Source organism: Eschrichtius robustus, chromosome 8 (assembly GCF_028021215.1).
Source record: "Eschrichtius robustus isolate mEscRob2 chromosome 8, mEscRob2.pri, whole genome shotgun sequence".
NCBI lineage: Eukaryota > Metazoa > Chordata > Mammalia > Artiodactyla > Eschrichtiidae > Eschrichtius > Eschrichtius robustus.
This window is the reverse complement of record NC_090831.1, coordinates 57,889,038-57,902,769: the sequence shown is the minus strand read 5'-3', so window position 1 is coordinate 57,902,769 and position 13,732 is coordinate 57,889,038. Positions and strand designations below refer to the sequence as shown.

General features: G+C 35.7%; 1 protein-coding gene across 13 annotated transcripts in view; it reads left to right on the top strand.

Annotated features, from left to right (window-relative positions):
• Nucleotides 1-13,732, top strand: part of HDAC9 (histone deacetylase 9) — a 1,001,951-nt gene that overhangs the window by 849,714 nt on the left and 138,505 nt on the right. For all 13 annotated transcript variants that reach the window (XM_068550546.1, XM_068550536.1, XM_068550537.1 and 10 more), the window contains one exon: nt 6,892-7,010. In XM_068550546.1, coding sequence (XP_068406647.1) covers nt 6,892-7,010 — 119 coding nt within the window. The remainder of the gene's footprint in view (nt 1-6,891; nt 7,011-13,732) is intronic.

Sequence of the window (13,732 nt, the reverse complement as noted above, 5' to 3'; positions counted from 1 at the left end):
GTATGATCCTTTTAATGTGCTGTTGGATTCTGTTTGCTAGTATTTTGTTGAGGATTTTTGCATCTAAGTTCATCAGTGATATTGGCCTGTTGTTTTCTTTCTCTGTGACATCTTTGTCTGGTTTTGGTATTAGGGTGATGGTGGCCTCGTAGAATGAGTTTGGGAGTGTTCCCCCCTCTGCTATATTTTGGAATGTCCTTTTTCATTTCTACTCCTATTGATTTGAGTCTTTTCCCTTTTTTTCTTGATGAGTCTGGCTAATGGTTTATCAATTTTGTTTATCTTCTCGAAGAACCAACTTTTAGTTTTATTGATCTTTGCTATCGTTTCCTTCATTTCTTTTTCATTTATTTCTGATCTGATCTTTATGATTTCTTTCCTTCTCCTAACTTTGGGGTTTTGTTGTTCTTCTTTCTCTAATTGCTTTAGGTGTAAGGCTAGGTTGTTTATTTGAGATGTTTCTTGTTTCTTGAGGTGGGATTGTATTGGTATAAACTTCCCTCTTAGAACTGCTTTTGCTGCATCCCATAGGTTTTGGGTCATCGTGTTTTCATTGTCATTTGTTTCTAGGTATTTTTTGATTTCCTCTTTGATTTCTTCAGTGATCTCTTGGTTATTACATAGTGTATTGTTTAGCCTCCAGGTGCTTGTATTTTTTACACGTTTTTTTCCTGTAATTGATATCTAGTCTCATAGCGTTGTGGTCAGAAAAGATACTTGATACAATTTCAATTTTCTTAAATTGACCAAGGCTTGATTTGTGACCCAAGATATGATCTATCCTGGACAATGTTCCATGAGCTCTTGAGAAGAATGTGTATTCTGTTGTTTTTCGATGGAATGTCCTATAAATATCAGTTAAGTCCATCTTGTTTAATATATCATTTAAAGCTTGTGTTTCCTTATTTATTTTCATTTGGATGGTCTGTTCATTGGTGAAAGTGGGGTGTTAAAGTCCCCTACTATGATTGTGTTACTGTCGATTTCCCCTTTAATGGCTGTTAGCATTTGCCTTATGTATTGAGGTGCTCCTATGTTGGGTGCATAAATATTTACAATTGTTGTATCTTCTTCTTGGATCGATCCCTTGATCATTATGTAGTGTCCTTCTTTGTCTCTTGTAATAGTCTTTGTTTTACAGTCTATTTTTTCTGATATGAGAATTGCTACTCCAGCTTTCTTGTGATTTCCATTTGCATGAAATATCTTTTTCCATCCCTTCGCTTTCAGTCTGTATGTGTACCTATGTCTGAAGTGGGTCTCTTGTAGACAGCATATATACAGGTCTTGTTTTTGTATCCATTCAGCCAGCCTGTGTCTTTTGGTTGGAGCATTTAATCCATTTACATTTAAGGTAATTATCAATATGTATGTTCGTATGACCATTTTCTTAATTGTTTTGGGTTTGTTATTGTAGATCTTTTCCTTCTCTTGTGTTTCCTGCCTAGAGAAGTTCCTTTAGCATTTGTTGTCAAGCTGGTTTGGTGGTGGTGAATTCTCTTAGCTTTTGGTTGTCTGTAAAGGTTTTAATTTCTCCATCAAATCTGAATGAGATCCTTGCTGGGTAGAGTAATCTTGGTTGTAGGTTTTTCCCTTGCATCACTTTGAATATGCCCTGCCACTCCCTTCTTGTTTGCAGAGTTTCTGCTGAAAGATCAGGTGTTAACCTTATGGGGATTCCCTTGTATGTTATTTGTTGTTTTTCCCTTGCTGCTTTTAATATTTTTTCGTTGTATTTACTTTTTGATAGTTTGATTAATATGTGTCTTGGCGTGTTTCTCCTTGGATTTATCCTGTATGGGACTCTCTGTGCTTCCTGGACTTGATTAACTATTTCCTTTCCCATATTAGGGAAGTTTTCAACTATAATCTCTTCAAATATTTTCTCAGACCCTTTCTTTTTCTTTTCTTCTTCTGGGACCCCTATACTTCAAATGTTGTTGCGTTTAGTGTTGTCCCAGAGGTCTCTGAGACTGTCCTCAATTCTTTTCATTCTTTTTTCTTTATTCTGCTCTGCAGTAGTTATTTCCACTTTTATTTTCCAGGTTACTTATCCATTCTTCTGCCTCAGTTATTCTGCTATTGATCCCTTCTAGAGAATTTTTAATTCCATTTATTGTGTTGTTCATCATTGTTTGTTTGCTCTTTAGTTCTTCTAGGTCCTTGTTAAATGTTTCTTGTATTTTCTCCATTCTATTTCCAAGATTTTGGATCATCTTTACTATCATTACTCTGAATTCTTTTTCAGGTAGACTGCCTATTTCCTCTTCGTTTGTTAGGTCTGGTGTGTTTTTACCTTGCTCCTTCATCTGCTGTGTGTTTCTTTGTCTTATTATTTTGCTTAACTTACTGTGTTTGGGGTCTCCTTTTCGCAGGCTACAGGTTCGTAGTTCCCGGTTTTTCGTGTCTGCCCCCAGTGGCTAAGGTTGGTTCAGTGGGTTGTGTAGGCTTCCTGGTGGAGGGGACTGGTGTCTGTGTTCTGGTGGATGAGGCTGGATCTTCTCTTTCTTGTGGGCAGGCCCACGTCTGGTGGTGTGTTTTGGGGTGTCTGTGACCTTATTATGATTTTAGGCAGCCTCTCTGCTAATGGATGGGGTTGTGTTCCTGTCTTGCTAGTTGTTTGGCATATGGTGTTCCGCACTCTAGCTTGCTGGTCATTGTGTGGAGCTGGGTGGTGGCGTTGAGATGGAGATCTCTGGGAGATTTTCGCCGTTTGATATTACGTGGAGCTGGGAGGTCTCTGGTGGACCAGTGTCCTGAACTTGGCTCTCCCACCTCAGAGGCACAGCCCTGACACCTGGCTGGAGCACCAAGAGCCTGTCATCCACACGGCTCAGACTTTTGGGAGGTCTGAGGTCTTCTGCCAGCGTTCAGTAGGTTTTCTATAGGAGTTGTTCACATGTAGATGTATTTCTGATATATTTGTTGGGAGGAAGGTGATCTCCCTGTCTTATTCTTCCGCCATCTTGAAGCTCCTCCCCTGGATCCTTTTGTTGAAGATTGATGCTAACTGTGCTGTTTGCTACTGTGCTGTCATTGCTTTTAGGAAATACATAATAACCCATACATACACACATATCTAAAGGTTTTTCTGAGTCTGTTTACCTGATATATATTTAAAACCATGAGTTCATATGTATATTTTTATAATTTTCTTTCAGTGGGATATCGGGAAAAGATGAGGGAGTAACACATATGTTTTGTTTGCTGTCTTTTACCAGAAAATCCAATAATTCAGATAAAATTTTAAATGAATGCCTTTGAGGATTTGTTCTATTTAAGAAAAGTTATATTATTTTCCCCACTCAGTACTCCCAATATGTTTTCAGTCTTTCAAACATGATAGATCTTTTGAATAAAAATCAATCTAGACTAACATAAAAAGAAGAGTGCAAACACTTGCATGTACATTGCTAAAATATTTGCCACAGTAAGGAGATCTGTGGAGTCTTAGTCTCATCAGTTTATCAGAGAACTGAGCATTAAAGAGTTTAATACTAACAATAGGAAAATAAGTAAGATTCAGTTCAAAATTTAGCACATATTTAAGCCAAACAGTATTTGCAACATGGTAGACACTCAGTCCATACTTGTTAAAATGCCTGAATGGACCTTATCAATATCACCACCAATAAGCACCTGTTGTCATAGAGTTCTTCAGTACCCAGAATATCTTGTAGCATAGCATTACACAACTCTTATAACCGTTCATCACTAACTCATTCAACAAACAGCTACTACTCGGACACAATTCTAAGCATGTATATTTTTAAATGGAAGGAGTTTATCAAGTGATGTATTTTTTTCAAATTTTCCATTTTTCCTTACTTTTTGGAGTGAATTCAAGTGTATAGGATTAGTCTTGTGAAATAGAGCATTTTGAAAGCCTGTGTGAAATTGTAAAATCCATGTTTGTATATTCAGGAATAACATACATAACACATGTGATATTTGCTTCGGACAGAAACTAGTGGATTCTGTATATTTGGAGATACGTGGCATATCTCCAAATAATCATATTTCCTCTGTAAGTGGGTAAGGTCTTTGTTAACAAAATAGTTGCATTGGAATAAAAACCTACTCCAGTCCATACTAACTTTCCAATTGCAGACCAAATTTCTATTTTGTTCTAAGGTTAGACCTTTTTTTTTTTTTTAATTTTGGCAAAAATGGACATTTATAAAAATGTTTTGTTGGAGGGAATGGTTTGTGTCTCATCCTCTTTTTTAGTTTATGCCTTCATTTTGATGGAGGCATCCAATACCTTCCTTTGATGTTTGTGGGAGATAATATCTTTTTGTTTGATATTTTAAATATCTGAAACTCTATCATCTATTCAGTTTTGCAGCTTAGATGTATATGAGATTATAATTTTTTAAATATTTTCCTTAGACTTTCCTTCATAAGATAATTTCCTAAATGGGTCCTTCAAGTTTCTTGCCTATTTTTCACATCTCCGTTTTGTGTTGTACTTTCTGAGAGAATTTGTCAACTTTATCTTCTAAACAGTCTATTACACATTTTTTTTTTTTGCTGTTTCTTCTTTTTCTTAATAGCACCCTCTTTTCATTTCTTAGATGTACTATCTTATGTCTTTGAGGATAATCCAAATTTCTGTAATTATAGTCTCTTCCCTGCACTTTCTCTTGTTTTCAGAGTTCCCTTTCGTTTATTCATTTGTTTGCGTGTTACTTTTCTTGTCTTTCATGCTAGAAACTTTCTTCACACAGTCCATCATATTGGAGAAAGGGGCATTGAAAAGATAAGTGAGAGCTCTGTGTAACTGAGGGGGCCTTTTTGACTGGTGAATTCACTATAGGAAAATAGAGGAAAAAACCTGACTGTTGGTCTGAGTGACTCAGAAATGTCAGTCTCTGTAGGTATTTTCTCTTTGGCCAGTTTGTTCTTCCAGGAAGACAGAGAAAAGTCAGCTTGCTTTTTGTGGCTCCCTCTCTGTAGATTTACACGTATGCTTCAGCTTTCCCCTCCGTAGATCATCTGTAAGTTTCCCATATTCTAAAATTATGTTGGCAGACCTTGTCTCCTGTTCTATCTTTGTCTTTCAAAAATATATACATAAATATTTTATATCCATATAGAGAGAGAAGCCTTTATGGAGAAAGGTAGTAAGTGAGCTGTGCGTTGAAGGATGTTTATCCTTCAATTAATCTTACAAGTATAGATTGGGGAGAAAGAAGAGTAGGGGAAGAAATCTTCCAAAGAGATGGAAAGGAGATGGAAAAGTATAATGCATGGTTACTGTAATGCATATGACTGAAGGGACAGCATTGCTTAATCATCTACCTCCATATTTTCCTAAGAGTAGTGTTTGTTCTCCAAGATTGTACATAGGATTAATCAAGCTAAATAGATGGAGTACCTTGGTAAAACACTCTTGATTCTTTGAGACAATTTATTCCAACATCTAATATTCCAACAACTACATAACATAGCTATTTCACACATATGAAAAGTGGTGACTTCATAACATGTGACATGTGATTTTTGTAAAAATTATTGGTATCATTAGGAAGGAAATGTATTGAATATCTCTGCTGATAATGTAGCTGTATTAGAGATTCTTAATTTTACTGAAGAGTAAAATAATGAAGTTGTACATGCTAAACAAAATTAAATTTTCACTTAGTTTCACAGATGGGCCAATTCAGGTATAAGTTGCTTTCCAAATGTTGGCAAGGCTACCGTGGAAGTCACTTACATGTACATTTATGACTTTGAAGGATTGAACTTTTATACTTTTATGACAGTATTACAGCTATGAAAGATATTTAATTCATTTTAATCTCTATGTAGTTAAGTTTCAAATAAGTATTTTTTTTTATTTTATAACGTGAACAACTTCTTGTTTACATGCAAAAAGGTTTAAGTCTAAAACTAATATGTGGTCATTGTAAAATATCTGGGAAATTTGCAAATATAAAAAAGTTAAAAGAACTTAATTATGTCATCATTCAAGGATAGCTATTTTAATATTTGGTCTAGTTGTTTCTCCCAAACACACAAAAGAGAACTTACTACTTTTTAAATTCCCTGTAGTGTGAACTATTCCCATTTCATTAAATAGTCTTTGAAATTTTGAATTTAAATGATGGCACACTGGTCTTGAAACCTGCACCAAAAAACCATTTGGTTTTATAAAGCCCAGTAGCATCCACTAGTCATTCTCTCTCAAATCCAGCTCTGAGGAGGAAGGGGTTAGGGAAGGCTGAGAAGGCTGAGGAGGTAAGTGCTGAAGTGTCTGAGTGGGACCAGCAGGGGCTGCTGTCAGGGATGAGACTGCCACATTCCTGGTGTCTCTGACCTTGGACTCACTTAACATTATAATCTGGATTCTATTAAAGGAATTTCGTGTTTTTCCTTTGCAAGAGTTACCCCCTACCACGACAAACATTTTAAAATGTTTCTTTAAAAAAGTTGGAAAAGCAACTTTTTCCCAAAAGAAATTTATAGTTCAAATTTACACCAAGTTCTGACTAACTGGAGCAAGCCGGGTTTTCACTAAAGCTTCGACTTTCCTCTGTAAAACATTAGTCACTCCCTTGGAAGAAGCAGTTTTTTATAGGCAGTGGGATAAAACAGCCACAGATGTTCATGTAATATGACGGGCTTTAGAATGTACCTGCAAAGCATTTTTTTTTTTTAATTCGGAGAAAAAAAGATGAAAGAAAAAAGACTGAATTGGGATGCTAAAATAACAGTGATTCAGTATTAAGAAAATGATAAGTTTTTGGTCCATTCACATAGTGTTTTCTTTTCCCCTTTTCTTTATTCTTGGGATGTTCTTGAGGTTGTACCAAGTCATTTTCACTGCACAATTTTTAAAGGTATTTGCCATTCCCATGGGTAACTGGTTGCCTTTTTACCGTGCAGGACTATAGTGAAGCCTGTGGCCAAAGAGTTTGATCCCGACATGGTCCTGGTTTCTGCTGGATTTGATGCATTAGAAGGCCACGCCCCTCCTCTGGGGGGCTACAAAGTGACAGCAAAATGTAAGTAATAGACATCATTTTTTACATGTGAATGGTAACTTAGGTGAGACTTCCAAAAATGATTTTAGATGGTGTTTACTGCTTTGTCAGATTCATTCCTCTGTAGAAATTGGCCTTTAAGAAAAACAAAGTTAAATCATTGCCTTTGGTGGGCTTGAAGGGACATTTCAGAACCTTTGGTTTTTCAGGAGTTGTGTTTTGCTATTTAAAGGCAGAAGTGATAGGGCTTCTGTTTAAAATATGTTAAATGGCTTGAGAGGTCTAGAAAAGCTAACCGGCTTTTGCAAGTAGAATGGAAGTCACTGCATTTATTTCATTGTATATGGGGTAGAAATAGCTGTTTCCCAATAATGCTATGCTCTTCTAGGTTTTAATACAAAAGTGTAGTTCCCCTTGCTCAGAGGTTCTGTACATGCCTATGGGCAACGATCGGCATCTCTACTGGTATTCTGTTGTTCTGCAAAGGACTTTTTGGCTGTATCCCTTAGCAGCTAGACACCAAATGAACAAATGAATTTTGTGTCATATTGTATTTGAATAACATGACCTAATGGAATCTGGCTATAAAGAGTCTTTCTTTAAGAAGAATTTCCGTGCTCTCCAAGTATGAAAACAAGGCATATGTATAGTCCACACATGCAGATGTATGCTGGCACTCTGGATATATATTTTTTTAAAAAGATGAAGGAAAAAAGCAAAATTACACCAAGAATAGTATCCACTATTGTGTATTTTAGTGGGGGTTGAAAAGAAACAAACTGAAAACAACCCAAATAGTTTTAAGTGAGAGAGATGTGCTTGGAGCAAATGTGTTTTATTAATTTGAAAAGAACCAAAGAACCAGTATTATGCCAGCCTTTGTTTTAAATTGGCTTTACATGTGACAGAGTTTTCTGCACTTTAATTCTTCCAGTAACATTGTTAGGTAGTAGCTATTTTTAACATCTGTTATTTACTCAGCCTTCTTGGTGCCTTGTTGTCTATTGAAAATATATTGAAAGAGGCAGCTCTACAAACACAAACAAAGCATAATTCACAATTTTGGTAAAATTGAATAGAGAGGTATTTGTTCATATCACATATCTTTATTATCCTTTTTCTTTGTGGAATCCCCCTCACATGGAAGTCAGTCTTTTCACTGCAGATAAACCTCATTTGGGTCAAGACTGGTGAATAGTTTAGTCTAAATAAAGGGGAAAAAAATGCTTGTACCCTAAATTGAGAAAAACCCAAACAATAGAAAACACATGGAGCAAAGATGGAAATCTAGAAAAGGTGTCCTTTGCCATTAAATCCAAGAATCTCCCTCAAAGGGAGGAATGTCTATATTTGGGTCTTTCTCCCTGCCAAGGGGAAAAGTTGTAACAAGTCTGAACTAGCTGGAAGGAACTAATCTTTTTGTTTGCTTGTTTATTTGTTCATTTTTTGCCAAGTCAAATTCAAACTCAGATCTCAAATGTCATCTTGGAAGTTTCTACCTCTTGTTAGCTTTAATACAATGCACCAAGACCTTCTTTATGTTGTGTTTCCTTTATCATTTGGGGGGATGCTCTTCATTGTTTTCTATCCCAGGATAAGTTTATCTATAATTTCTCCAGTCCCCCCCCCCCACCCCTCATCTATTTCTTCTCTTCTTTGTCTTTTCTATTCAACAGAACATTGCTTCCTTACTAGCTGACTTGTTTCCTAAGAAAAACACAGATACAAATTTTAAAAATTGACCCTTTGTTGAGTATATGCAGTTTAATAAGGAAAAGATATACAATGAGGAGAGGCAATCTTAGAACCCAAAGAGGCTGTGGTAAAGGCTATCTAAAACAGTTCACGTATTTCATAGATGAGAAAATGAATTTATTTCACCATCTGAAATACTTGGGGTTAAAACCCAAGTGCTTATCCTGAATTTGTAGTTAGATGAAATTGCATAAGCTTTTACTGGATGTTTTCCACAAAGAAAAACATTTCATAAAATGCATGAGAATAGAGAACTTGTGTGCACACTACAGAGGCCATTTTGGTGCCCAAGACCCTTAACCACAAGCAGTCTGTGACAGACACCGACTAGTCCCATGCTACTTAAATGAAAAACAGCAGGACATCATATATGAGCAACTTTTTGTATAGCTCATCTCATGCAGGTCTCAGTTTGCCAGCTATATTTTCTAGAGATTCTGCCATACTAACTGGGTAGAGGTTAGGATTACTGGACCATTGTATAGTTATTCCCCAAATAGCGCACGCCTGGGTCTCTTTTTTTCCTTTCTAACCACCTGTCAAATGCATTTATATTGCTTTGGTCTGAACAGACAATTAATATTCGTCCTTCACTGTCCCATGCCAGAAGTCATTCTCCATTTGAGGAGAGTCCCAAAATGAGGCTAGAAATGGGCTAAAACCTAAAGTAAAAAGTAGGAAGAAATGAAAGAAACACACTTCTTTCCCATTCCTGCAAAACCCACCCTTGCCCAAAGTAGAATGTTTAAGGATTTTAGAGAGTAGTTTGGAGGATACTGTCTTGTCAGAGATGCCAAAATTTTGTCTTAGCACATTGAATAAATCCTCTAAAAAACTTTTGTTTTATAATTCTGAAAGGAAAAGATAAGTCAAAATAACAAAAGTTTTTGTTTTTAAACATCTAATTAATTCCCTGATTTTTTTTTTAAGTATTGGTTGATACTTTGACAAAAGTCTCAGCTCACATACAGAGGTAATTTAAAATTAAAGTTGATTCTTGGCTAGTAGTATTTTTCTTCCTGTTTTCTCCTCTCATCTCTTCACATATTGAACGTTCTTTGCTGTGAGAGGAGAATACAAATATTCAGATTTGTTTGTGCTGAAGTTTTAAATAAATTAGCTGAATTAGTTATTTGAAATCTATGCTGTTCTTTCAATTAACCACCAGGATTAAGGCCCAAGCTGAATGGAATGAGTATCTTTAGTGTCCTACCCTAAACCTTACATCAAACTTTACCTTAAAGTTATCAGTTTATCTTTTTAAATACTCTTGTTTGGATCTTATTGTCTTCAGGTTACAGTTTAAGAAGTTTGGCATAGCAAGTAAGTGCCATGTTCAAACAGTAAAATTGAGTAAAATTGATTCACCATATTGCAGCACCCCCTGGCTTAACCGTGTTGTCACCATTAAAAAAAAAGTTTCTTTAGTTCAAATTCATTTTACAACAAAACATATTTTTTCTTTCTTTTCAATACACCTGTATATTTTCCGTTTTCCATGGCTTCAGGTAGTGAACTCATATGTGCAAATTGCTTTTATCGTGTGAGTAAGAACTTTCCTTTCTTTGGAATAATGCAAAAATCATTGTGAGATGATAGCCATGTGTGATTAAAAAAAACAAGCACATGCTCTTTTTATAAACAGAGAGTAGTTTTATAGTCCTTGAGATAGAAACCACTTCCCTCAGCCAATACACAAGTGTTATTTTGACAAACGAAGAATAGATAATAGTTGGGGAAAAAATCAAATAACATGTCTCAGAGTTTTGAATTACCATCTTCTCCTTGATAGAATGTGTTATCCTTTTTAGTGATCCTCTCATTGCTTTTTCCCTTGTGGAATGTCTGTCAGGGAGATACACTATTGTGGGGCAGATACCTGTCTAAATGAATTGGTACTTAGCTGTGAGTTAATCTTAGGGAAGGACAAAAACTCCTTCATTGGTTAATTCTCCAGAAATAAGTCTCTAAGAGGTTGAGTGCTAAGCCAGTCAACAAATAAGTGCCAGGAAACAAGTTCGTTAAACATATGAGGCTATGCTGATCTACTTCATCTGCTAATGATGGATGTTTGTGCTTCTCTCGTGCGTATTCAGGAGTGTCTGGTTCACAATGTCCTCTGCCTACACATTTTATTTGTCCATAGAGTTGAAGGCGGACTGAGCCAGAACTATAAGTAGATTTTCATTTTTACTTGTTCTTCCCTCACTAATGATTCTGCTTTTACCTTAAAATGTCCATGGCTGTCCGAGGTCTCTGATTTTCTCCCCATTATCAAAACCTGTAAAGGACTTGATCATATTCTCTGTGTGTTTTATTACGTGGTTATACTTTTTTAAATGAGTACATTCCAGCTAGTGTGTTAGTTCTGTTTGGCAGTTGAATCTTTTATTATTTTTCTGCAATTGTGGCAACAATGCTTTGTCTTCTCATAATAGAATTTCAGGCCACAGCAAACAGGTGTGGAGAAAAGAAGTGTCTGGAAGACACCTACCAAATGTCACTTCATGAAAGATCAACATTAAACTTAAACTGCTTCGGTTCTTTTATATTAGGGTGGAAACTGGGGGAATATCATGCTGGTTGATTATTCAAAGTATCCTCCCATCCATCTACCATCAGATTAACCTCTCTTATATACTTCCGTGCTGTGTCCTCAGAAGCTGGACCAGCACCTGGCACATAGTCTAAGTAACTTTATTATTTTTTTTAATGAGTAAAGGTAAAATGAACCCATGATTTCTTAGCTAAGTCAGACCCTTTCTTCCAGTATATTTGATGCTTCTTGAATCGGGAGTTCATGATTATTTTTGGTTTTGGTATTGCTATCCCTCTATCACTGCTACTTATTTTCAGGTCTTAGACCACATATTCATAACTCCTGTAATATTTTAATGAACACAAACCTGTGTTTCTGACAATGGTCACTTATTCAATATTTCCTTTAATAGAAATATTATTGAAAATAATGTAAATATTAAATGGGGAAGTAATGATTTCCTTAATAATGGGCCTTGGGCAGAAGCACTGAGTATTAACAACTGCTAGAATCTAGATGGTGAGAAAACTCATTTCATCTCTCCTCAGAAAAACAGGACATGGGGAGAGTGACTCCTTTAAATAATATACCTGAAATAAGTGTGAAAAAATATGGGAGAGTGCAGAAGAGCTCGTTTGGGGAGGGTCAGAAGATCTATGTGTAAATCTCAACTTTGTTCCTCATTAATTTTGTAATCAAGTTAGTTTCTTAATCAGCCAAAAAAAACAGTAGGAGAGTAGGGAAATAATAATTATACCTACAACATAAGGAATAAATGATTAAGCATTGTGAGGGAATAGTTTTGAATTTTATTGTGGATATCATTTCAACAATTCTAAACATTCAACAGAAGCCTGAGATTTTAGATGATGTATTTGAACACAAAATACACAACACAAATGTAAGAATTTTATACTCTTATTTGAACAAAATGGTCAGAATGGTCCTAGGAAGCTATTCAGGATTCTAGGTGAATAAAAAGCATATGTCCATTCAGTTAAAAGTCAGGTTAGGAAGAGAAGTACCTTTGTCTCACATTTTCATATCCACATGCATTCTCACATTGTAATTAGTCTGGGGGCAATTGGAGTAAATTACAATGCTTTTTAAAAAAATGAGACATCATTATTTTGTAGTGAGGATAACTCAGGCACTGCCTGCCTAAAAACTCTGCAGTTTGTCTTGGTATATTGAGGTGCGCTTGGATCTTGACATTATTAATATGCTGATGCAGAAGAAATTATCCAGTGGTGCATTTTTAGCAACTGAACTATCTGAAACACAATTAAGAATCAGAAAACAAACAGAAGAACTTCTGAAATGCAAAAATTGATGCAGAAGGTCCACTTATAAATGTATAGACATGCATTCTTGCCCTTACTGAGATTCTGCTTAATTCTTTACATATGTAACTAGCATACTTGATTATCTGATTTTCCAACTGCCGCAAATTTAAGCAATTGTTTGGAAGTAGAGGTAGATGAATGGATGGTGGGCATATTTCTGTCTCACACGTTCTTAAATTTGAGTCTGCAGGCCTCCTGGGAATCCATGGATAGAATTCATGGGGCTCATGAACTTGGATGGGAAAAAATTACATTATTTTGACTAATCCTGCCCCTTATTAGCTGTATGAATTTAGGAATGTATTTTCTCCCGTTATAAATATAGGCAACAAACCATAGCAATATCAGTAAAATAGGTAGCCTTGTCACCAATAGAAATGGCAGCTATTTTCATATCACTTTACTGTTGTGTAAATATTTCCAATGATCAGTTATTCTCACCATTACTTTGAAGTGATGATGTATGTCAGACCAGCTGCTCATTTAGTTCTTTGATGCAGTAATATAGAATTAGACGTATTACACCATGGCTTTCCTCCATATTTTGGTTGCTCCTTTCTATAGTAGTTTATTTTGTTTTCTGTGTACTTTATTGTGTACATTTTAAAACATTCTGAGAAGGGGTCCATAGGCTTCACTTCAAATACACACACACACTCAACGCACACACACACCCACGATCTTTACCTTGAAGCAGAGAATAGTTTGTCTCTTTCTACTTGCCGATTTGCTTCTCCCATTATGCCGGGCATAATTATTTTGTTATATATTACTGGACTTTGAAGCAAACAATAAAAAAAATGAGTGTTCAGTTTTTCCAAAGATTTCTTATCTGTAAAACAGACTTCAGATATGTGTTGCAGGGCAAGCTAATCTTCATGTCTCATAACTGGAAGTCACACCGACATTATAAACATCATATCACGGATTTGCACATTGATATGTCATCATTTTAGAGAGAATAAGCTAGTGTAATTTGGGAAATCAGAAATTTTGTCTAAAATCATGCATCCGTTCTAAATGTTTTTTATTTTGGGTGATTTAAAAGATGTATAATACAGAGAATTATATAACAACTTTATTACTTCCACTATTCAGAATTG